Source organism: Panthera tigris, chromosome A1 (assembly GCF_018350195.1).
Source record: "Panthera tigris isolate Pti1 chromosome A1, P.tigris_Pti1_mat1.1, whole genome shotgun sequence".
NCBI lineage: Eukaryota > Metazoa > Chordata > Mammalia > Carnivora > Felidae > Panthera > Panthera tigris.
Genome location: NC_056660.1, coordinates 127,985,962 through 128,011,618, shown reverse-complemented (window position 1 = coordinate 128,011,618; position 25,657 = coordinate 127,985,962). Strand labels below are relative to the sequence as shown.

General features: G+C 38.2%; 1 protein-coding gene across 1 annotated transcript in view; it reads left to right on the top strand.

Annotated features, from left to right (window-relative positions):
• The window catches only part of ELOVL7 (ELOVL fatty acid elongase 7), a 73,058-nt gene that overhangs the window by 27,213 nt on the left and 20,188 nt on the right, over nucleotides 1-25,657 (top strand). Inside the window, exon 2 of the mRNA XM_042987350.1 lies at nucleotides 18,497-18,594. Within this exon, the coding sequence (XP_042843284.1) occupies nucleotides 18,531-18,594 (64 nt within the window). The 5' untranslated portion in view covers nucleotides 18,497-18,530. The remainder of the gene's footprint in view (nucleotides 1-18,496; nucleotides 18,595-25,657) is intronic.

Genomic DNA, 25,657 nt, shown 5'->3' with positions numbered 1-25,657 from the left:
AAGCAGAGGAACTGCTTTCATCTGAGGCACACAGTGGCAAAGTTCCCATGGCAGGAAGTGTTCATACAAATCTCATCCATAGTGATTACAAGAGAAATGGTATTTTGTTATACTTGTTGGTGCTTTCTTGTGATACTGTGATTGAGTCAGTGTTTTTATTTGAGAGCTAATGCTCTAAGACAAATGTGACACACTCGCTCTTAGGGATCTTTATTATTCAGCTGCAATCTGCCTGTCCAGTTGAGCTGCTGCTTCCCCTTCTTATAAATCCTCATGTGCTACAACTGGGTCTGTGAACAAGCACCGCTTGAAGTTTGCAAGTCCCCAGTTTATGTAAGTAGAAAAAGTGTGATGGGAAGAAAACCAAACAGTTGGTGACTTTGGGTGTGGGGAGGGGTGGGGAGGGACAGGTGGGAGATAAAAGAAAAAAATGGGAAAAAAAGAGGTTTTTAATATCAAAGAGTAGAAGAGAGTGGTGGGAAGTAAAGTTGAAAGGGGAGAGTGGAGTCAGATAATGGAGCTAAGAACTTGGGCCTAAAGTGATTTATAATAGGGCATCCTGGGGGAGAAGAAGGTAAAAGTGATATGTTAGGGTGATTTTTTTTCTGGTAATAATATTAGCCATAAGCAGGAATTTAAAGGAAATAAGAGTGTAGGCAGGAGTTTTCCAGGCTTAGTTGCAGTAATATAGGTGTGCAGTGGGGTTCTAGTTGTTAGTAGTGAGAATGATGGAGAAAGTTTTCATCTAAGAAAACTCAGAGAATTTGTAACAGCTCACAGGTTAGAGGCAAAAAAGCAGAGTCAAAGATGATTGTAATGTTTTGGATCAGAAGAAAAGTCAAGCCACTAACATCGGTGTTGGGTAAAGAAGCCAGTTGGTGGAAGGAGTTGGGCAAGTTAAGTTCCTTTTGAGATTAGTTAGGTTTTGTGTGGCAGTGGAATGTCCAAGTTACAGTGTTTATTGGCAGTTGGGAATGGTCGAGTCTGGCATAGGTACAAGATTGGGGTTCAGAGTATAGATCTGGGAGTTGTTACTATAATAGTAGGAGCAAGTAGATGCAAAGACAAAAAAAATTACTGGTACATATTGAGGGGAGAAACCCCCAGTGCGGGAGTATGAAGAAGAAACCCAGCAGAATAAAGCGATTAAGAGCTTACAGATGGAAAGAGATGAGGCCAGTTAGAAGAATGCTATGTTCTGAAAGCCAAAGTCAGGGCTTCACCAACAAGTCTTAAAGGGCTTCTCTATTCCTGTATTTTTTGATTCATCTCTATATTGACTTGATTTTGTCATCATAAAGTTTTTTCAAGAAAGCTGATGGATATTATATATCCTGAGTTCTTCCATTCTTGAGGAGGTATTTCTGCTGCCTTTGTACTTGAGCAAGATCTTAGTTAGGTATAATATTCCTGGGTTATACTTTGTTTCTTTAAAAATGTTGTGTTAATTCACTTACCATTGAATTTTGCTTTAGAAAAGTGTGATGCAGCCTAAGTTTCTTCTCTCTTATATGTAATTTACTTTTGGAGGGATTTTAAAATCTTTTAAATTTATATTCAGTAAATTAACTCTTTTTACATTCAGTAAATTCACTGTGTTTTGCTTGATAGTTCTACGAGTTTTGACTCATAGAATCATGTAACCACCATCAGAGTTAAGATACAGGTATTTCCATCACCCTAAAACATTTCTTTGTATGGTGCTTTGTAATCAACCCTTCTTCCAAACTCCATACCCTGGTAACCGCTGATATGGTCTGTATTTATAGCTTTGCTTTATTCAGAATGTTGTAAATGGAATCATATAGTATATAGTTTTTTGACTCTGACATACTTCACTTAGCATAAACATATTTGAGATTCGTCTATGTTGTAAATATCACTAGTCCCTTTGCTTTTTTTGCTGAGTAGCCTTTCATTGAAAGGATATACCACAGTTTGTTTATCCATTTATTAATTGAGGAACTTGGGTTGTTTACAGTTTGGGGTGATTATGAATAAAGTCACTATAGATATTTGTATATAGGTTTTTGTGTGAATATTTTCTAGATATATTTAATTTACCTTCTGTAAAGATTCTTCCTCCACATAAGATCATATTCTGATGTACTAGGTGTTTGCACTTCAGCATATGAATTTTGAGGGGATACAATTCAATGCATAACACTTGAGTATTTTCTCAAACCACAAATTTTGTCTGCTACATGCCAGACATTAGTCTAGGCACTGGGAATACAAAGATAATGAAGCTCAGTTTCTTCCTTTATGATTAATGGAAAGATAAGAATTAATAACAGGCATCTGCAATACTATGCAATAAGTACTGTCAAGATGAGACAGATTATTATGAGAACACCTCCGTGAGACCTAACCCTGACTGATTAAATCAGGGATTACATCAGAGGAAATGATGTTTATGCTGGATCCTTCCCAATAGGATACACTAGTTGCCTAATTGTTCTTCCTACTTCCAAACCACACCCTCAGTTACCCAGCCCTGGACTCTACCACCCAGTTAATCTTTCCAAGCACCACTTTGGTTAGGACATTCCCTGGTTGAGAAACCTCTAATGATTCTCCATTGTCAACAGAACTAACTACTCAAGAATTCTTTATCCTGACTTTTGGTGCCTTCACAATCAATACCACCATTGGAATCTACCTTTCCTGTTTTGGTATTTATTTTGTTAATTTCCTTAATTCTATGCACTAACAAAAAAGACTAACAAACATTTTTGAAACACACGAGGAGCTTTTCTATAATTTCATACAAAGGCAGGATTTGTTTTGTTTTCTACTATATCACTGGCACCTACAATGGTGAATATTCGTTGATATATATATGCACCCAACATATGAGCACCAAAATATATACAGCAAATATTAACAGACCAAAAGGGAGAAAATGATAACAATACAATAATAGTAGGGGATTTTAACATCCTACTTCATCAATGGATAGATTAGACAGAAAATTATTAAGGAAATATCAGCTTTAAATGACACTTAGACCAGGTGGACTTAATAGATATATGCGGAGCATTCCATCCAAAAGCAGCAGAATTTACATTCTTCTCATGTATATATGGAATATTTCCAGGATATATCATATGGTAGGCCACAAAATAAGTCTCAGTAAATTCTAGAAGATTGAAATCATATCAAGCATCTTTTCTGACCACAATGGTATGAAACTTGAAGTCAGTTATTAGAAGAAAACAGGAAAACTACAAATACACAGAGATGAAACAACATGTTACTGAACAATTACTAAGTGATAGAAGAAATCAAAGAAATAAAAAAAAAAAAAAAACACCTAGAATGAAAACAAAAATACAACCTACCAAAATCTATGGGACACAGCCAAAGCACTTCTATGAGGGAAGTCTATAGTGATACAGGCCTACCTCAGGAAACAAGAAAATCTCTAACAACTTAACTTTATACTGAAAGGAAATAGAAAAAGAACAGATGAACTCCAGAGTTAGTAGAAGGAAGGAAATAATAAAGATCAGAGTGGAAATAAATGAAATAGAGACTAAAAAGGCAAAAAAGGTCAATGGAACTAAGAGTTGGTTCTTTGAAAAGATAAACAAAATTGACAAACTTTTAACTAGATTCACCAAGAAGAGATTGTGCAAATTAGTCAGAAATGAAAAAGAAGTCACAACTCATACCATAGAAATACAAAGGACCATGAGAGACTATTATGAATGATATATACCAGCAAATCGGACAGCCTAGAAGAGATAAATTCCTAGACATTTACAAGCTTCCAAGACTGAATCAAGGAGAAATAGAAAATCTTAATAGACTAATTGCTAGTAAGGATATTGAATCAATAACCAGAAACCTTGAAATAGACAAAAGTCCAGGACCAGACACCTTCACTGGTGAATTCTACCAAACATTCAAAGAAGACTTAATACATATCCTTCTCTAACTCCTCCAGAAAATTGAAAAGGAGGGAAAGCTTCCAACCTTATTTCACAAGGCCAGCATTACCCTGATACCCAAGCGAGACATGGATATTATAGGTTAATATCCCTTATAAACCTAGATGCAAAAATTGTCAGTAAAATATTAGCAAACTAAATTCAACAATACATTAAAATAATCATACACTATGATCAAGTGGAATTTATTACAAGGATGAAAAGATGGTTCAACATCCACAAGTCAGTTAATGCAATACACCGTATTAACAAAATGAAAAGTAAAAATTATATGATCATTTCCATAGATAGATAAAAAGCATTTGACAAAATTCAACATCCAATTATGATAAAAACTCTTAATGAAGTGAGTATAGAGAGAACATAACTTAACATCTAAAAGCTATATATTAAAAACCCATAGCTAATATCATACTTAACAGTGACTAGCTGAAGGCTTTTCCTTTAAGTAACAAGACGAGGATGCTTACTATACCCACTTTATTCAACATAGTATTGAAAGTCCTAGCCACATCAACTAGTCAAGAAAAATAAATAAAAAGTACCCAAATTGGAAAGGAAGAAGTAAAATTGCCACTCTTTGCAGATGACATGATACTTATGTATAGAAAACCCCAAAGACTCAACCAAAAATCTGTTATAACTAATAAATAAAATTCAGTAAAATTGCAGGATACAAAATTAACATGCAAAAATCTGTTGCATTTCTATACACTGATAATAAAGTATCAGAAAGAGAAATCAAGAAAATGATACAATTATAATCGCATCAAAAAAAAAAGTCAATAAATTTGACCAAGGAGGTGAAAGACCTGTAAACTAAAAAGTGTAAGACATTGATGAAAGAAATTGAAACAGATACAATTAAATGGAAAGATAGCATATGTTCATGGATTGGAAGAATTTACATTGCCAAACTGTCTTATGATCCAAAGCAATCTAGGGATTCAGTGCAATCACTATCAAAATTCCAATGACATTTTTCACAAAACTAGAGCAAATAATTATATTTGTATGGAACCACAAAAGACCCTGAATAGCCAAAACAATGCAGAAAGAACAAAGCCAGAGGTACCACACTGCCTGATTACAAACTATTCTACAAAGCTATAGTATTCAAAACCGTATGGTATTGGCATAAAAACAGACACAAGGATCAACAAGGCAGAATAGAGAGCCCAGAAATAAATCCACATATACATGGTCAAAGGAGCCAAGGATATATGATGGGGAAAGGACTGTGTCTTCAATTAATGGTGTTGGGAAAACTGGATAGCTGCATGCAAAAGAATGAAACTGGACCACTGTCTTACACCATATAGAAAAATCAATTCAAAATGGTTTAAAGACTTGAATGTAAGACTTAAAACCAAAATCCTCCTAGAAGAAAACATATAGGCAAAAGCTCCTTGACATTAGTCTTAACAATGTTTGCTTTGGATCTGACTCCAAAGACAAGGGAAGCAAAAGCAAAAGTAAACAAATAGGACTACATCAAACCAAAGAGCTTCTGCAGAGTAAAGGAAACTATCAACAAAATGAAAAGGCAACCCACCAAATGGGAGAAGATATTTGCAAATGATATATCTGATTAGAGATTAATATACAAAATGTGTAAAGAACTCATACAACTCAGTGAAAAAAAAAAAAGGAACAGTCCAATTAAAAAATGGGCAGAGGATCTGAATAGACATTTTTCCAAAGAAGACACACAGATGACCAACAGATACAAGAAAAGATACTCAACATTACTAATCATCAAGAAAATGCGATATAAAACCACGGTGAGATATCACCTTACATCTATCAGAACGGTTATCATCAAAAAGACAAGAAATAACAAGTTTTGGCCTGGATGTGAAGAAAAGGAAACCCTTGAGTAAATTGGTTCAGCCACTGTTGAAAACAGTATAGAGGTTCCTCAAAAAATTAAAAATAGAACTACAAAATGATCCAACAATTCTACTGGGTATTGATCTGAAGAAAACAAAAACACTAATTCAAAAAGATAGATGTTGATTGCTGCATTATTTGTCACTCTGTTGGACATCAAAGACTAATATAATATCATATGTCAGTGATACCACAATAAATAAAAATCATATTCAGTAAAAACAGCTGAGATACGGAAAAAGAAGACGTGGGGTGTGTGTGTGTGTGTGTGTGTGTGTGTGTGAGAGTGTAGCTTGAGAGTATTATTCTAAGTGAAGTAAGTCAGGCACAGAAAAACAAATACTGCATGATATCACTTATATGTGGAATCTAAAATACAAAACAAAACGCAGACTTAAAGGTACAGAAAAAAGATTGGTCACTGCCAGAGGGGAGGGGGATTGGGCGTGTGAAATGGGTGAAGGCTATTAAGAGGTACAAACTTTGTTTATAAAATAAGTCACAGGGATGTAATGTAGAGCATGGGGAATAGAGTCAATAGCATTGTATTAACTTTGTAAGGTGACTGGTAGTAACTAGATTTATCGTGGAAACTATTACACAACTATTATACAAATGTCAAGTCACTGTGTTGTACACCTGCAATAAATATAATATTGTATGTCAATTATACTTTAATAAATAAAAATCAATCATCTCCAGCAAAAGTAATAAAAGCGATAATACTAAGTAAATAAATGAATGAATTTTCCCTTGGAGGGCTCTCTGCTTGCAATGCATGTCTGTCTTCTCTCCCAGATGCACACGTTTTTGCTTATTGAAATCTTATTCTTAAAGCCCAGCTCGTGTATCCTCCCCTCCATTATACCTTTCTTCCTGGTCACATGTGCCAGAAGTGAACCTTCATTCCTAAAAGCTGTAGTACTCTCTGTGAACTATTTGTGTGACCCTGTGTTCTGCTTTGCATTTTGGATATCTGTGTAGGCATTTATTTTTCCTGTCAAATTGAAAGTCGTTTGAATTGAGGGACCATATTTTAAAAATAATATTGTATCCTGCTCAGCACTTCCTTGCAGAGCAATAAATGCTCAAAAAATACCTTGTGTTTGAAAAGAAAATGAATGGGAGGAGTATTACATTCATTGGAAGAAAAGTGGAGAAGGCCTAAGTGAGGGGATCTTTGGTTTGGCCCCCTTGCTTTGCCATTTATTTATTTAGAGCATTTAAAAAAATTTTTTTAATGTTTATTTGAGAGAGAGAGACAGACAGGCAGACAGACAGAATGTGAGCAGGGGAGGGGCAGAGAGAGAGGGAGACACAGAATCTGAAGCAGGCTTCAGGCCCTCAGCTGTCAGCACAGAGCCCAATGTGGGGCTCGAACCCATGAACTGTGAGATTATGACCTGAGCTGAAGTTGGATGCTTAACCAACTGAGCCACCCAGGCACCCTGAGCTTACAGCATTTTAAAATTCATCCAGCAGATATTTATTGAGCACCTATTTTACTCAGGGCATTGTTCTAGGATTTAGGTTACAAGTAGGAATTGAACTGTCCTGGAGGTATACCTCACTTCTTCTGACAGAGAAGCAAGTCCTATTCGTCCTGGTGGTCACTTTCATCTGTACAATTTTTCAGATGCTTTTCTCAGACTTACCACATTTCCTGGAATCTTTCCATGAGTTGAGGAAGTCCAAGGGCAGGGTTCCTGTCTTCCTCGTCCTGCTCCCTACTGCATTGGACTGTGTTTTATACCTGCTAATGATTTAAGCAGGCCCTTATTTACCCTAAATGTTCTCTGAGTCTTCTCTAAACTTGCTTCATGTTTCCAGTGTTAAATGCTGAAGTGGGACCAAAGTCTTGGCAAGGATACTGATTGCTCTGCTAAGAGTAGCAGTAAGCATAATAAATAGCATGTTTAGCATTGCGCTGTGTTTACATGACTTGTTTCCTCATAGAGCCTCTTGCTTGTTTCTAGGAGTCCTTCATTTCTAACAAGTTGTTGTATTAACATGTTGAAGTTGTTGAATGAACATCTCAACAAGTTTGTCTGCTTCTCTGCTCAAACTTATGAGTACTGATAATGTTGCAGAGCTCAAGCCAAACAGAAATGTAATCTTAATTAGTCTGGTGGGTCATGCATATATAGTGTTATATTTTCCAGAGCCCTCTGATATTAAGGAAAAGTGAAGAAGTGAAAGTCAATGAAAGAGTGGAATAGTAAGGAATGGAGTAGATGGCACAGATACTTGTTTTGAGGTCCTGCTTGACGTGGAAATGACAATTCTTAAATCTGATTGAAGGCCAGTCCTGAGTCTGTCCTATAGAGAGAATGTTAATATGCACCCCCATGTCATGGGTACTGGAGGGGAGAAGTGCTCATTTTATTTAAATTTGTGTATACCAGCCAGAAAAATGTCAGTTTGTGGAAGTGGTGTAGCATTTCCAAGTGTGAGTTCAACCCTATGTTGTCTTGTGTTTATGAATTTATAATGTACCACCTATATCATCAAAGAGACTGTGGCACAAGATAATTCTAAATAAATATATTGAAAGTCTAGAAAGTCTCAGATGCTGCAAAACATGCTTAATGCTTAACTTACTAACCATGTCTTAATTAAACACACACAAAAGTCAAGATTAGTTTATCCTGAGCACATATCACCAGGACACGCAGCACTTAGGTGGATGGTCTCACTGTCAAGAGCTTCAGTTCATATTGGAAATGTCACTACAGAGGAATCGCTTTCAGCCACAGTTTCAGCAGACATCGTTTCTCAAAGCTAACCCCCTTTCTTCTTTGTGGAGAAACCACTCTTCTCTCATTTCAGGCTCCTCCTTCCACTCCGAAGCCACTGTGCTTCCCCATGTCCCTGTGGGGTTGCGGTACCAGGTACCCTAAAGAAACCCCTGCAGTCCCAATCCTTTCTCAATGCATGGCTTAGATGTTGGCAGGTGGTGCAGTCCTGGGAAGGGACATTTAAAGAACTTCTGGGGAGCACTGGGAAGGGTTTTGGAGCTCCTGAAAAAGAGACACATTGGAAGAGACCCTTTGGTCTCCGTGAAGGTGTAGGAGAACATAATTGGAATGACTGCCACCATCTTTTTCCACAAAAATGACAAAACAGAAATTAATCAACCCAGAAGACATTTCCCTATCTTTAGACCTCTTTTTCTGTAACTTACCCTCTTACTGTTTAAGCCACTTTGAGCATTCTCTTGCAGACAGAAACTTTTTTCGTGATCCTATAACATTTCTACTTGCAAAACAGAAAGCTAGGTGGTTTAGTTCCTGTATTTGATATTTTTGGTCACTTTTGTTTGCCTAAAAGACAAGGCTTATATTCTAATTTTCTGTAATTTACTAAAACCTAAGATGTGGCAATGATTTTCTCTTTGGCACATGTTTGGGAGCTTCAAGCTTATTTTGCTTTCAGAATATGAGGCTACTTTCTTTATATCTCGGGTGTATGTGCTGATTAAGAGATCTCCCACATTTCACATCTCTTATGGATGTTTTGCATCACTAGAGAAAACATTCCAGTATTGATTGCGTCTCCTGTTGCTGCCCTTCTTGACCCAGATATCTTATCATATCCTGGTCACGTTCATGAACTGAATCCTCTGTCACAAATTTTATGCTCTTGCCTTATGTTGTGGACGTTGTCGTGTCTGACATTGGTTTATGCAGCATTAAGAAAGGTTCCCAAACCTGGCCCATCACCATAATCTCCCCATATATACTAACTGAATCCAGATCTCTCTCCATGTAATTCTCATTATCAACCAGGTCTGGCAACCACCTATATAAGGGATATAGAAAGGGAAAAACTTGTAATGACTTCATTCTATACCTAAAGTAAGTGTTTCCAAACCTCAACTGACAAAGACAGCTATGTAAGAAGAAAATTTTATTTGTATCTTAATTTTTATTTTTTAATACAGCTTTCTTTATTCTTTTGGGTGTCAGGAACCTATTTCAAGCAACCCTAAATATGACCACCGCTCTCTGTACCCCTCAGCAAGTTAGAACGAGCTTATGTGATACCAAGTTACTTGGAAGGAGGAGCCCTTTAGTCCTCAGTGTCCTTTGTCTACATTGACATCCCACGAGATACTGGGGTCCCATTGAGTCTCTGGCCACTTGTCCCTGCAGGTCTGTGTTGTTGCTAGTGCATGACAACTTCATTTTCTACAGCTCTTGTGCTGTTCTTCTGGGTCTGTCGAGGGTGCTCAGAAATGTTTATGCTGCTCCTGCTCCACTCCAGAGTAAGAGAAGCTCTCTATGCCTTCCAAGGCCCCATCAACCACCTGTTCCCTCTCTACGTGGGCACCTGAACCTGACCACTCCTGCTCTCGGTTCCCGAAATCCTACCTGGCACCTTGCCAGGGTTCCTTGCCCTTCTCGTTGAGATCTGCACTAAATGCTTTCTCTCCAACTCTTCCTCAGTCAAGCCTGAAGCATGCTCTTCTGTGCTAGGAGGCTTGGAAACCCCAGATGTTTCCTCTTCAATCTCTGTTTATGTCCTTTGGTTCTTCTGTATTGGCTAAGTGCCTCTGCCTCAGTAACTCAAAAGCTAGGATGAAACTTTCTGTCCTTTTGCTTCCTGCTGTTCTCTTTCACTCCCAAGACGGATTATACAACATAGTTATTCAATAGACATGGCAAAAAAGTGGGGGGAGTGATAAAGGAAATCCCAAAGAAAAACATAAGTGTGTGTGTGTGTGTGTGCGCGTGTGCACGTGCATGAGTGTAACATTAAAATGAAATGCAAAATCCTGTATGGTAGGTGTGTCAAACGTATTTTTACTTCTATAGTGTGTGTGTTAATTAACAATATTGAAAATCTGTCATTTGAAATCATTTTTCACTGAGTCTATTTCACATTCTAAATTTACTTTTAATTGAAGTTCATAGTAGATGATAGAGAACAAGGATTTGAACTAATAGCTGGAATGTACACATAGAAATGAGTGTTTCCTGTAAAACAGCCAACTCAGGCTACTATACATTTATTCCACTAATTTTTATTTTGAAATTGTCTTCATGTTACAAACCTATAAGTTGAAAATGTTAGTAGTAAATTATGATTAAAGCTACTCCATTGCCCCCTTTCCCACCCCACTTATTAAGGTGGAGTTCAGCTTCATCCATTTACCTTCAGAACCATTCTTAAGTTCTGATTGGTTATGAACTTGATTTTTCTGAAGTAGTAGGCAAAGATTTTTCTCCTTAAAGTCATTTACATGAAATTCTGAAAAACTCGGACATCAGTTTGTAAAGAAAAGTTCAAAAATTGTTTTGAATGGCAGCATCACTGAAATAAATGTATTGTTGCTAAAGTGGTAATTCTGAAGCAAACTACTATTATTTGGATGAATCATTGTTTTGTTGGTAGTTTAATTCAAATCAGTGATTCTCAGGGTGCCTGGGTGGCTCAGTCAGTTAAGCATCTGACTTCCGCTCAGATCATGATCTTACAGTTCATGAGTTTGAGCCCCACATAGGGCTCTGTGCTGACAGCTCAGAGACTGGAGCCTGCATTGGATTCTGTGTCTCCCTCTCTCTCTCCCCCTCCCCCGCTGTGGGAGTTCTCTCTCTCTCTCTCTCTCTCTCTCTCTCTCTCTCTCTCTCTCTCAAAAGTAAATAAACAACAAAATAAGTAAAGTAGTGGTTCTTAACTGGGGATTGGCAATTTGGCAAGTCCTGGAAACATTTTGGTTGTCTCAACTGGGAAGGAGGTGTTCCTGGCATGGGAATGCCATGGTTGGTGCTAAATATCCTGCAGTGCCCAGGACAGCTTCCCACCGCTAAGAATTGTCTATCCCCAAATGTTAGTACAACCAAGGTTGAGAAACCCAGGTTTAAACAAACAAATTATTATTTTACAGTCATTTCTCACATTTTAATATGCTTAAAAGTTTCTGATCCCCTTCCTCCAGCCTCAGTCTTACTAAACTGTTGGGATGGAGCAGACTCAGGCACCCTTCTGTCCAGCACTGAGACTCACAACCTCTTTAAGGAAGGCTTTCTTTCTGCTTACATACAGAGGATAGGGGTGGGGTGGGGGAACTGGATCCAGGGAGGAAACAGATGGGGAGGGGAATACACAGGAAACACAGATTAGTATCTAGGTGGAAGTTTCCCTAGCAGTCTTTGAATTCTTCACGAGATTTTTGCTTCTTATCTCAGCATTTTTTCTTCCTAAGATAACAGGAGCAGAGACTGCATGTGAACTCTGGTTTTCCAGAGTCATTACTCAGAGAGAGGCTGTGTGACACTTTCACCCAAAGACCGTTAAGCGCCGCATGTGCTGAGATCCTGATGCCACCTGGTTCTGATTCACTGCAGAACTTCCCCTGTCCCCTTCTAATGAGTGGGGCTTGAGTGCCTTTTCCTTTTGCTTTCCAGGCTGGCTCTGCTCTCCTCCCTTGTAACACTGGCTGCCTTTGAAGCCATGTTTCCCTCACCAGTTCTCCAATGAGCAATTATGATTTCTATGGAATAACTTGATTTGCCCTGTCCCTCTCTCCTCCCTGCTTTGTACAGAGGTGAAGTTTCAAACCTCCTCAGTATGAGGCCAGATGTGGCTTTCCACAGGAAGGTCAGCTATTTTGTTGTTTACCCTACTGTCCTCATTTCCATCATAGATCCCATCTGTATGCTGGTACCTTACTATATCTCCTTTTGTGTCTTCAAGCAGCATGTGTGGCTAGCCAGATCTCTTCTTGCAGGTTTGTCCCTGATGGTCTAATTTCGAAAGCAAAGATCATTGGGAAGGCCAGAACCTCCCAAACATCCAAGAGAAATGGAAAACCATAAGGCCTTGTTTATGGATCTTAGACACACCTTAGGAAAGCCATATGCTGACTCTGCCACTCCTTTCCCTCAGAGAAGGTGTCCCCTACATATTTTACAGGGTTTGGCTAAATCTCTACATGGGAGAGTTTACCTGGAAATGGTGGACCATGGTTTTAGATTTCTGGACTCCTGATAGGTACTTCCTATCACAGGCAGCTCTATGGTCCCATTCTCATCTGGGTGAATTCCACCAAGAAGTTCTGTCAGATGAGTTCTGCCTTATGATTGAGCCAAATGTATGAGGTGATCAGATACCTCAAGCATCCCCTCTTGGTTCTGGTGTTATATTCATGCTGCACTGACATAAGCAGCTTGTGGCTTCAGATAGTCTCCAGGTAAGCTGCTGGAGGGAAGGGTCTTCTGTTGGCAGCAGCCACATTTCTCACATTTGAACTTGACATTTTTTTTTTTAAACATTTATTTTTGAGAGAGAGAGAGAGAGACAGAGCATGAGCCAAGAAGGGGCAGAGAGAGAGGGTGACACAGAATCTGAAGCAGGCTCCAGGCTCTGAGCTGTCAGCACAGAGCCCAATGCGGGGCTCGAACCCATGAACCGCGAGATCATGACCTGAGCTGAAGTCGGACGCCCCATCAACTGAGCCACCCAGGCGCCCTGAACTTGACATCTTTAATGGAGGCCTTAAGAAGCTAGTCTAGGTAGTTTCAAGTCCCTTCTTTACCAAATACCCCAGTCACCATGTGATACTGTCAAAAACAAGGAGTGGAATTCATGGGTCGGTGGTAGGCAGTGGTATTCCAGCACCAGTCCTCCATCAACAAGTTCCTGTTTCCTACCATATAATTTTGAGGCCTTTGGGGGTGGGCCTCTCCTATATCCCTTGTCTCTTCCACCCTTACTGGTGGCATGGTCACTTGTGTACCATTTATGAGCTTTAAGTCTGTGCTTCACCTACATGAGAACCTTAATTTTTGTGGCATCACTAGCCCTGAAATACTATGCCATTGAGCATTTTATTTTTATTTAAAAAATTTTTTTAATGTTTATTTTTGAGAGAGAGAGAGAGAGAGAGAGAGAGAGAACGTGCAAGTGGGGGAGGGGCAGAGAGAGGGAGACACAGAAGCTGAAGGAGCTCCAGGCTCTGAGCTGTCAGCCCAGAGCCCGATGTGGAGCTCGAACCCATGAACTGAAAGATCATGACCTGAGCTGATGTTGGATGCTTAACTGAGCCACCCAGGTACCCCTGTTTTATTTTTATTTTAGAGAGTGAATGGGGGAGGGGGAAGAGGGAGAGAGAATCTTAAGCAGGCTCTATGCTCAGCATAGAGCCCCATATAGGGCTGGGTCCCACAACCCTGGAATCATGACCTGAGCCGAAATCAAGAGTTGGATGCTCAACTGAATGAGCCACTCAGGCGCCCCAACTGAGCATTTTAAATTGGTTATTAAGGTCTCAGTTATGCTGTCAGCTAGAAGATACCTCTGTACCTTCACCACCTAGAGTAAGTTTCTTCTCATCTCTATGTTGTTGTCCAACAATCAAGTGTCATGCTAAATCATAGTATGGTTAGGGGTAGTGGGGAGAGATGCCTGAGTCTAGTCTAGGAGTAGCACTATATCTTTTGCAGGACAACCTAGGCTGCCCCAAATTCAGTTGTTAACAGTTTTCTAGACCAGTCCCTACAATGTAATATTGGCATCCAGTCTATCACTGTCCAGCTTAGAAGATTCTCAGCTGCTTCTTGTCACTTCCAGCAAGCAAAAAGATCAGGTTTTCTTTTCATGCCTCATCCTTACACAATTTTGCACATTCCTTATCTGCTGGTGGGCCCACTTGTTGGATGTCAAGTTACCTACAAGGAAAGGATCAGTGAGCGAGTCCACACTCCAGGAATTTGGGCTAATGGATCCCTTTCTTACCCCACCAGTCCCCTCCATCTACTACCTGTTTGGAGAAAACATCTGCTTCTGCTGCTCCTTCCCATCTACTGTGAGTTGGTTCTCTGAGTACCTTCCTCATCTCCCTTCATCTCAGTCTTATGTAGTGTTTGGGATTAGAGAAACCAGCTCTGTTTACTGCCTGTGAATATTTCTGACCTGCCTCAGTCTAGCTTCTTGAGTTTTTGTGCTTCAGTGAGAGGAGAGGAGAATATCCTGTGTAGAATCAGTGAGAAAAAAAAAAAAAAAGAGGAGGAAGGAATTGCACAGAAAACAGAAATGTAACCTCACCATATGCCATATATAATTAGAATCTTTTACTCTGGTTTTGAGTAATTTAGACAGCATCATTTGGGCACTTAATCATGAGAATAATAGCTTGAGGTCTGTTTTATCGGTGGTTAAGGTGGACAGGCAGGTAGCTTTTAGCATGATCTGATACGCTCTTACCAAAACAGTTGGAAAACATCAAGGGAAGAAGCATTATAATCTGTGACATACCAGCTTTTAAAATGAAAGTAGTAGAGTTTTCTCTAGATTTATCGTATAAAATGACATTCAACTCTAATAGATAGTGAGTTTGGCCAGATAAGGGACAACTTATCTCTGCAAGCAATGATGTCTGACTTTGATTAAATGTTCATTCTTTATCAGATTCTGTGCTCTAAACTTAACAAAAAGGCATAATCTCGTATGGTCCTCAAAACTAACTCTGAGTTAGTTTATCTTGGCAGGTTGTAGAATCACCATATTACAGATTAGGACATTGAGCTTTCAGTTTGCCCAGAATCACACAGCTATTAAGTGGGGGGATTCAAACCAAGCCTTTTGTGACCCTAGAGCCCCTGCTCCTGTCCCCACATCATACCTTCATTATGGAAACGATCCATAGGAAAGCAAGAGTCCAGGCTGACTCCAGCAAGACTCTGGCATCACCACAGCCAATCTTGAGTCTGAATTCAGCTCAAGGAGACAGAATGTGTCAAAGCCAGGCTGAGATACTTCCCTGAACTTGGAGAGATCCTCTGGAGGGGACGAACCCTTGAGGAAGTAAGATAAAAATCTCTCTTTGGTGTATATGTGCATTTGTGTGTGGATGTTTAAGTAGTAATGTCCCAGCAAAGATATGGCTGATCCTATTCTTTTTTTTTTCCTTTAAAATATTTCAATTCTTTATTTTTGGATAAGTAATATATTAACATTAGTTTAAAACTACAGTATGAGATCTACCTACTATCCCTGCACCCCAGTTTGTACCATTCCCTTACCCATGGATATCTTTTTACAGTCTGTTTTGTGCTAAAATAAATAAATGCAAACTTGTATTCTCATTCCTTCCTTCCTTTTTAATGTAAAAGTTAGTCATTTAAAAATTATGTACCTTCCTTTGCTTTTTTTCACATAGACATTTATCTTGGATATCTTTCCATATCAGTACATGGAGCACTTCCTCATTCTTACTTACAATAGCATAATATTTCATGGTTTAGATGCATTATGATTTATTAACCAGTCCGCTTTTAATAGACACTTGGCTTGTTTCTAGTCTTTTGCTGTTACTAACTGATGCAATGAATAACTTTGAATATATGTCATTCTGTACATGTGCATGTGTATCTGTAGGATGAGTTTCTAGGAGTAGCATTGCTAGGATAAAAGATACACATTTATAGTTAGTGCCAAATTGCCATTACTAAGGGTTATGCTCATTTGCACTCCGACCAGCACTGTATGAGTTTGCCACAGTCCTGTCAACACATTTTTGGATTTTGGCCAATCTGATTGATAAAAATGTTTGGACTTTGGTCCATCCACTATAATAAAATATTGTAGATTTCTTATCTGATTAAAATTAAACGAGTTTTCATATGTTTAAGAGCCATTTGTATTTCTTTTCCAATGAAATTTGCCCATGTTTTTCTTGACTTCTAGGTCTTTTTCTTATCAATTTCTTGGAACTCTTTATTAAGGAGAGTAGCATTTGTGTATGAACTGGACATATTTTTTTCCTGTTGGCCATTTTTTACTTTTTACTTTTTTCCTCTTGATTTTCATGTGGCTAAATTTGTTAGTCTTCTCTTATATCTTTTGGATTTTAAGTCAAAGTTAGAAACTCCTTTCCCACTCCAAGGTGAGAAAAGTGTTCTTTTTTTGCCATCTAGTACTTTCATGGTTCTGTTTTTCTTATTTAAATCTTTGATCTACTTGGAGTTTATCTTGGTTTATAGTATAATGTTTGGACTCAGTTTTTTTCTAGATGGCCATCTAGTTCTATCACACCATTTTAAAAAATGGTTTTATTTATTTTTGAGAGAGAGGGAGAGAGAGACAGAGAGCATGAGCAGCGGAGGGGCAGAGAGAGAGACACACACACAGAATCTGAAGCAGGCTTTAGGCTGGGAGCTGTCAGCACAGAGCCTGATGTGGGGCTTGAACTTGTGAACTGCGAGATTAGACCTGAACCGAAGTCGGACGCTTAACCCACTCATCCACCCAGGTGGTCTTATCACACCATTTTTTGAAGAACTGCTGGCAATTCAGTGCCCATTGGTTTGAGATGCTACCATTATCATATACCATATGTCTTAAAATATATTTATATATTTTGTATTTGTAATATATTTGTCTATATATTTATATATTTTGTGTATATATGTATATATATATTCTAAAATGGATTTATTTCAGAATGCTAGAAGAAAGTTTGAATTTTCCTGTTGCAGGCATAAAGGATTTCTTTTTTTATCATGATAAAATTTACATAATGTAAAATTTACCATTTTAACCATTTTTAAGTGTAAAGTTCAGTGGCATTAAGTACAGTTACATTGTTGTGCAACTGTCACCACCATCCATCTCCAGAGCTATTTTATTTTCCCACTTTATGACTTTGAATCAAATACACTGTTCATTTGATAACACACCATCCACTTGTAAGATGTATGCTAATTATAGAGAAGTTAAAATGTGGGAAAGTGTACATCTGAGTATTTACAAAATACCGTTCTAAATTCTTAACGGTATTTGATGTATTCTTGGATGTTGTGCTCTGTTCCATTGGTTTGCTTCTTCATGTGCCAGTGTCACACTTTAATTATTAAAGATTTAGAATATCTTTTAATACATAATAGAGCTAGTTTCCCATCACTTATCCCTTTCTTTTTTCTTTTCTTTTCTTTTCTTTTCTTTTCTTTTCTTTTCTTTTCTTTTCTTCTCTTCTCTTCTCTTCTCTTTCTCTTTCTTTCTTTTTTTCTCTCTTCCTTCCTTCCTTCCTTCCTTCCTTCCTTCCTTCCTTCCTTCCTTTCCAGAAGACTTTTTTTCCAACTATTCTTATCTTTCTGTCAAGATAAAGGAGGCAGCTTTTCCTTGGTTGTTGTGGATCTTCTTTCCTTCTTCTTTCTACCTGTATTCCATTTAAATTGTAAAGACTTGCATATAGAAGACCTTATTATGCCTGAACATCAGCTGTAAGTTTTGGATCAGAGTAGCTTCTCTGAAGGTTTGTATATCTTCTTGACTTTCTTCTACTAGGTTTTTATTTCAGAATTGCCATGGGAGGTACAGTCCTTTTCTGATCTGTGTGGTTTCAATAAAAGGGAGATACGCTTATGAAAGTTCTTAGAATCATTTACTCCTTTTATGTCTTTTACTTAGAATGTCAGCCTTTTTCAGCAAAGTAAGCATTGTTCTTATAATGGTGAAAAATCTTAAATGTTTGCCACTGTATCAGGGTTTAATGTGATTCACTAATGCATTTACCCTCAGTACAAGTTTGTTTTTTTGCCAAGTATTCCTATTAAATATTTAGCATTTATAATATTGTTATATTAGAATTTGGCTTTATTTGCATTTATAGATCATAAACTCATTTCTCTTTTATTTTACTGAAGAACCCATTGTAAGAGCCAGTAAATCCTGTGGAAAATGGCCTTCAGTGATCTTACTTCGAGGACTGTGCGTCTTTATGATAATTGGATCAAAGATGCTGGTAAGTAACCAAATTTCCTACTTAAGGAACATCTTTCCTTTTCATATCAGATTCCTATATTTCATAGGATTTTAGTGAAACAGAATGAGAGACTACAACTTAATACTCCCTTGTAGACGCTTCAGATATTGATTTTTATTACTAGTTAATGAAACGGAAGTGTCACTGTTCTCATTACAAATATGTACAAAGAGCTACACAGATGTTTATTTATAATAATGTTTATAACAATGAAAATAGCTTTAATATTCAGTGAAAGAAATTGGTTAATAAATGATGGTACATTCCAACTCAGTAATCATTAAAACTGATTTTTGAGGCACAGTGCTCTTAGCTTGATTCTGCCCTAATGCTCCTAAGGGAAATAGCACTTAATGCCATTAATGATAAATCTTGAATGGGAGGGCCTGCACCCTCAGGGATGTATCAGAAAGGGCAGGGAATTTTCATAGGGCAATCTCTGAGTAATACTGAAGTGTCTGCCTTCTTATTTTGCACATTTTAAAAAATAAAAATCAATGTTCCAGAAGAACGTTTAGTGCCAATTCAAGTTTAAATATGTTAAATGAAAAACAGGTTATAAAACATCAGTACATTTCTTTTGTGAGAACACTTGTTTCTGTGTGATGGGATTATGGGTAGTTTCTATTTACTTATCTACGTTTTATTTATTTATTTTTAAAGTTTATTTATTTTGAGAGAGACAGAGTAGGAGAGGGACAGAGAGAGAGGGAAATAGAATCCCAAGCAGGCTCCCCGCGCTGCCAGTGCAGAGCCTGATGCAGGGCTTGAACTCACAAAACTGCAGGATCATGACCTGAGTTGAAACCGAAAGTCGGATGCTTAACCAACTGAGCCACCCAGATACCCCTACTTATCTATGTTTTATACCGCACAAATGTGTGTTGCTTTTATAACCATCACAAAGCATTTAAAAAATATAACAAAGGCAAAACAACTTTTAAGTAAACAAGCAATCGGAGTGTGGTAGAGCTGAGTTGGACCTAGGCTTCTTCAAAGAACTAACTCCTCACATTAGAATGTAAGACACTGAAGCTCAGAGATATGACCTTCCTGAGACTGTGGTTAGTTGTTGGCAGAAAAGACTAGAGCTTTTGTTTTCTGATTTTGATTGGTATTCTGGTATTTCACATTTGAATTATTTTACACGTATTCACCACCATCACTACTTTAGATTAGTTCTTCCTTATCCAGAAATCACATGTTCACCAAATGCAGGAAGAAAAAGTGTGACCTCTTGGCATTTAGCGCAAGTGGAATTATTTTCTAATTCATGCGGATTTCAGCAAAGATACACTGTCTCATGGTTGCCATCTTTCTCAGGAGACTGCTAAAGACCAATTTTATTTCACTAAAAAAGGTCTCAACAGATTTGCCCTTGAAGAACGCCAAGGGTTTTTTTAGTATCCTATAAATAGAGCAGCTTCAATCTGGCAGGGGGATGGAGAATGATTATTTCCATATTTCTCCGTTTTTTTCTTTAGTTTTTCAGTGAATATAATGATTTTGAGAACACACAGATTTCTTGAGAGGTTATGCTTCTCTGAAAATTTACAGTAGTTCTCATACATTCAGTATTTAAGTTCTAATTTTTTGTCTCGTTCTAATGGCTTTCACTTTTATTTGTTTTATATTTTTAAAAATATTAATATTTTCATTGCTTTTCAAAATAAAGGTGTACCTTGCTACCCAAAATCTCATGATTTGAACTTGGGAGCCAAATAGATTTGGGTATATTTTTTGAAATGGACCCATCTGGAAGCACAAGTTTCTTGCTATCCAAGTCTTGCTATTCACTATACCAAATGCAAGAGCTCAAGAGATTCAGATAATCAATATCCTAACTCAAGAGCCAAATCAATTTAGATAATGACTAATACCTGTATACTGCTAGAAGTATAAAATGTTTTTAAATGAACTGCTTCTGAATTCCACTTCCACTTTTATCCATGGAATGACTCTTTTTTTTTTTTTAATGTTTATTTTTGAGACAGAGAGAGACAGAGCATGAACAGGGGAGGGTCGGGGAGAGAGGGAAACACAGAATCCAAAGCAGGCTCCAGGCTCTGAGCTGTCATCACAGAACCCGACGCGGGGCTCGAACTCACGGACCGTGAGATCATGACCTGAGCCGAAGTTGGCTGACCTGAGCCGAAGCTCAACCGACTGAGCCACCCAGGCTCCCCGGAATGACTCTTTTTTATTAGGAATACTTACATTGAAAAGCTGAGTAATATGAGAATAAAGGATATGAGTAATATGTAATAATAAAGTAATATGAAAATGAAGAATGATAAAGGGCTGGAAGTGGTTAGGGAGAGAGGAGAGAGGATTTAGGGATGTATAATGAGAAGACCTAGATTTAAGTTCTACTTCAATGGACAGGCTAGGTGGTCTTGAACAAATGATTGTCTGTGTTAAATAGATGTTTCTTTTTTAGCAAAACAGAGGTGAGAATGGTACCTATGAGCTACCAGACAATATACATGAAAGTGCTCTGTTACTTAGGAAGTATCTCAGCATAAATGGTGGTGGTGTTACAGATGACGGAAAGACTACTTTCCTCTGAAAATACTTTTAATGTAGCATATGCTTTTTTCAAATATCTCTTCCTATTTTTTTAACTCAGGGACTAGAGGGTTAAAATGTTTTGTGTTAGATTTACAACTTTGTGAGAACACTATCAGGTGTAACAGGAGAGGTTTTTGCTTCTGCTTAGTGTGATATTGATCTCAGAGAGCCATTAGAAATCACTCCTGGCCATCTCAGTCCAGTTTTACTTTGCTTGCCCTGGGAAGGTCTGAACCCATGATCAAGGGCCAAGAATTTCAAATGTATTCTTGGCATTGGCCCTATTCCTGAGTAGCATTCGGGAAACCTACTGTTATTCTTTGGTTTTCTGATTGCTAGGGAAGTGGTGATACTGCATAGTTATTTCATGTGGAAAATTCCACAGCTACAGATTTAAATATGACTTAATTAACACTAAGCTGTAAGAGGATTTATGGTGATTCTTAGATATGAAATGTCAAATTTTGAAATAATGTTCTAGTAGCATTTTGGACTGTAGAAAAACGGAAACTTTTTAATGTTTTAGAAGTAACTTTCCTTGTGTTTTGTTAGTAACAATGGCTTTTCAAACCTAGTTATGATCTTTTTACAAGAAGACGGAGTATGAACAAGGTTGCTGCCATTCGGAACCTTTAGTATTTCACTACGTGCTGGAGGCACATGTTTGCTTTTCCTTCCAACTTCTTCATCTTGTTGGTGCTTTGAATTTTAAAGGGTGTACTTGAGCTAGTACATGCTACTTAAGAAGAGAATACTCTCTTACAAGTAGTTGATGGAAAAGCTCATTAAAATTCTATGTATGTGGCACTTCTACTTTCCCTGTACTCTCTCTCTCTGGAACACTCTTTGAAAAAATATTGTTAGCCTAGCAATAAGTCAGAACTGCGATAACCACTGGGGTATGGATTTCAGACAACCTGCCTTCCTATCCTCTTATTTCATCTTGGCTCTCTTTACTTATGACACTTAAATCCAGCCCTGATGCCAAATAGAAGGTACATGAAACACTCTTCCCCTCAGCCTCTTGTCTGTGGGGAAAACAGAGTTCACTTCACCCCTGAACCTTTTATAATTTGTGGGATCACAGAGTGAGTCTTTATCATAGACTTTAAATTTAGTCTGATCACAGCCTTTAAATGTCATCAAGCAGTCCCCTCTACAACTCCCTAAACAAGTCACCATCTGTACGTGATTTATAGACATCTTGTCGTGGGGAGCCCCTACCTCACAGGGATGTGGGCTTCCTATCTAGAAAGGTATAACCATCATTGAGAAAGAAGGCAGGAAAAATGAACAGTTGTCAGTGTTAACAATAACCAGAGTCATGAATATCATATTAAAGACTTTGACTTTTATTTGCTCAGTAGGGAGAGCTGATTGAAGCAGAGGAATAATCTGAACAGAGCTGTACTTTTAGAAAGTGAACTTGGCAGTTGTATGGAAGACAAGATGTAGCAAATTGGATCCAGGGCAGGGAAACCACATAAAAGACCACTACAGAGCACGTAGTAAGGGATGCTGAGGCCCTAGGTGTAGGTGAAAGAAGCACTAAACCTTTGGTTCTTTTTTGTTTGTTTGTTTATTTTTGAGGGAGAGACAGACACAGAGTGTGAGCAGAGGAGGGGCAGAGAGAGAAGGAGACACAGAATCAGAAGCAGACTCCAGGCTCTGAGCTGTCAGCACAGAGCCTGATGTGGGGCTCAAACTCACAAGCTATGAGATCATGACCTCAGCCGAAGTTGGATGCCCAACTGACTGAGCCACCCAGGTGCTCCTGAACCCTTGGTTCTTAACTCTGACAGTTCATAATGGTCACCTCAGCAGCTTATGGATGCCTGGGACCCATGCCCTAGGATTCTGATGCAGTTCGGTCAGGGCCATTTTTTTGACGATTTGATTTTTAAATCCTGCAGAGGTGATTCTGCTATGCTGACAGAATTGATATGTGTTGTAATAATAGCAATGCATAATTACTGAGCCCTTATGTTGTGCCAGGCTCTCTACACATAGGCTCTTTACATACTCACTAAATCCCCTATGAGTTACATGTTGCTTTATGCCCAATTCACATATGAGGGAAGTAAGCATGGAAAAGTGATATCAGTGGCCTAGGATCACACGAGTCAGTGGGAGAGCCCAGGGTCAGAACCCAGGCCCGCTGACTCCAAAGCTCACTGAAAATAGGATTTTAAAACCCCCAAACTTGGTATATTGTCTTATGAACATAGCATGAAATTAGCTAGTTTTTGTTAAAAGATACAATGGTATTTTTAAATTTACAAAATGTGAAAGTTACACATAGGATTTTGATAGAAGATATATGATTAAAATGTTAAATTACAGGAAAAAATTATCCATTTTAAAGTGTTTTTTTCAGAGACTGTTAAAAACTGAGAACAAACTGAGGGTTGATGGGGGGTGGGAGGGAGGGCAGGGTGGGAGGGAGGGCAGGGTGGGTGATGGGTATTGAGGAGGGCACCTTTTGGGATGAGCACTGGGTGTTGTATGGAAACCAATTTGACAGTAAATTTCATATATTAAAAAAAAAAAATAAATAAATAATAAAGTGTTTTTTTTTTCCTGCTTCCTGAGCCAGCCCAGCATGCTTTTCCTGCCTTGTTTTCTTTCTACTGCTACCAAAGGAAAACAGAAAGATGATGTCATTTGATATTTTTCCCCCTGATGTGTCAATAAAAGAATAAAATAAAATATATCTTTAGTTCAGGAATTCCTTTACCGACACACAAAAAAACCTAGTTTTCAGTCATGCTTACGATGTCTTTTAAGAACAGAAACATTTTAAATGGCTTAAAGAAAAAGGCAAAAAGTGAAAATCATCCATACTGTTACCATCCAAAGGCGATAATATTAATATCCTACCAGTGGTCTTCTTTGGTACTAGTTTTCAGTCTTTATTTCATTGGAGATAAAAACTAGACATATTCCTGTGGCTTACAATGCTCCTCTAAGCTTTGGATTATCCACCGACAGGAAAAATTCAACAAAGTTTGAGCAGTTCTGATTCTGTCCGTTAAGTCCCCATTTGTGTGACAACTTTTATTTATGGAGACTTCCCTGGTGAGTTACAGGCCTGTGGCTAGCATTCCTCATGGCCGTTTACACTGCACGTGGTACCCAGATGTTTGGGGAACTTGTTGAAGAGAAGGATGGTCACTAACAGAAGCAACAACATGCTAACACACTAACACAGCACATCAGTGATTTTAATTTTAATTTTAAGAACTTTAAGATTTAATTTAAGATTTTAATTTTAAGAACTTTGTGTTTTTATGAATGTCTTTCAGCAAACTTTTGTTGAATTTCTATCTTGTGTAGGATACTTGACTGAAATTGTTCCTGCTGAGAGCATCAGTGACTTCCTTTTATTAAATCCAGTATCACTTTTCAGTCTACATTTTACTTTGTCTCTCTGCTTCATTTTATCCTTTGACTCCTTCCAAAGATTAACTCTTCACTTGGCCTCCAGATAGCCTACTTCTCTGGTTCTCCTTCTGCCTCTCTGGCCACTCCTCATTCTTTTTTATAGTTTTCTCATGTACCATTCCTCCTGTGAAGATTGAGTCCTGAAGATTCTGACTTGAATCACTCAGTCTTCTTACTCTATGCTCTTTCCTCAGCCACTTGCGTGGCTCTATTGTTCATCTTTTATGTGATAATGACCCCCAATAGTACATCCTTAGCCCAGATCTCTCTCCTAATTCCAGATCCAAATATCCAGGTGCCTTTGGAGGTCTCCATAGAAATGTTCTAGGGGTGCCTGGGTGGCTCAGTTGGTTAAGTGCCTGACTCTTGGTTTTGGCTCAGGTCATGATCTCACAGTTCATGAGTCCAAGCCCCATGTCAGGCTCTGTGCTGAAAGCTCAGAGCCTGGAGCCTGCTTCGGATTCTGTGTCTCCCCTTCTCTCTCTCTCTGCCCTTCCCCACCTCAAAAATAAATTAACATTAAAAAAATTTTTTTTAATAAATAAAAAAATATTTTCAGGGGTGCCTGTGTGGCTCAGTTGGTTAAGTGTCCAACTCTTGATTTCATCTTAAGTCATGATCTCATGGTTGGTGAGATCCAGCCCTACATCTGGCTGTGTGTGGACAGTGTGGTGCCTGCTTGGGATTCTCTCTTTCCCTCTGTATTTCTGCCCCATCCCTCCCTCTCTCTCTCTCTCAAAATAAATAAATAAACTTTAGAAAATATTAAAAAAATAAAAATATTTTCAGACATCAAAATATAGCCATAATACTATAATTACATTGAAATAAAACATCATCATCATCAAGAATTCAACCAGTATTTATATTTTCCCAATTATCTCATAAGAGTATCCTTTTTAAATGTTTATTTATTTTTGAGAAAGAGAGACAGAGTATGAGCAGGGGAGGGGCAGAAAGACACACACACACACACACACAGATTCTGAAGCAGGCTCCAGGCTCTGAGCTGTCAGCACAGAGCCCG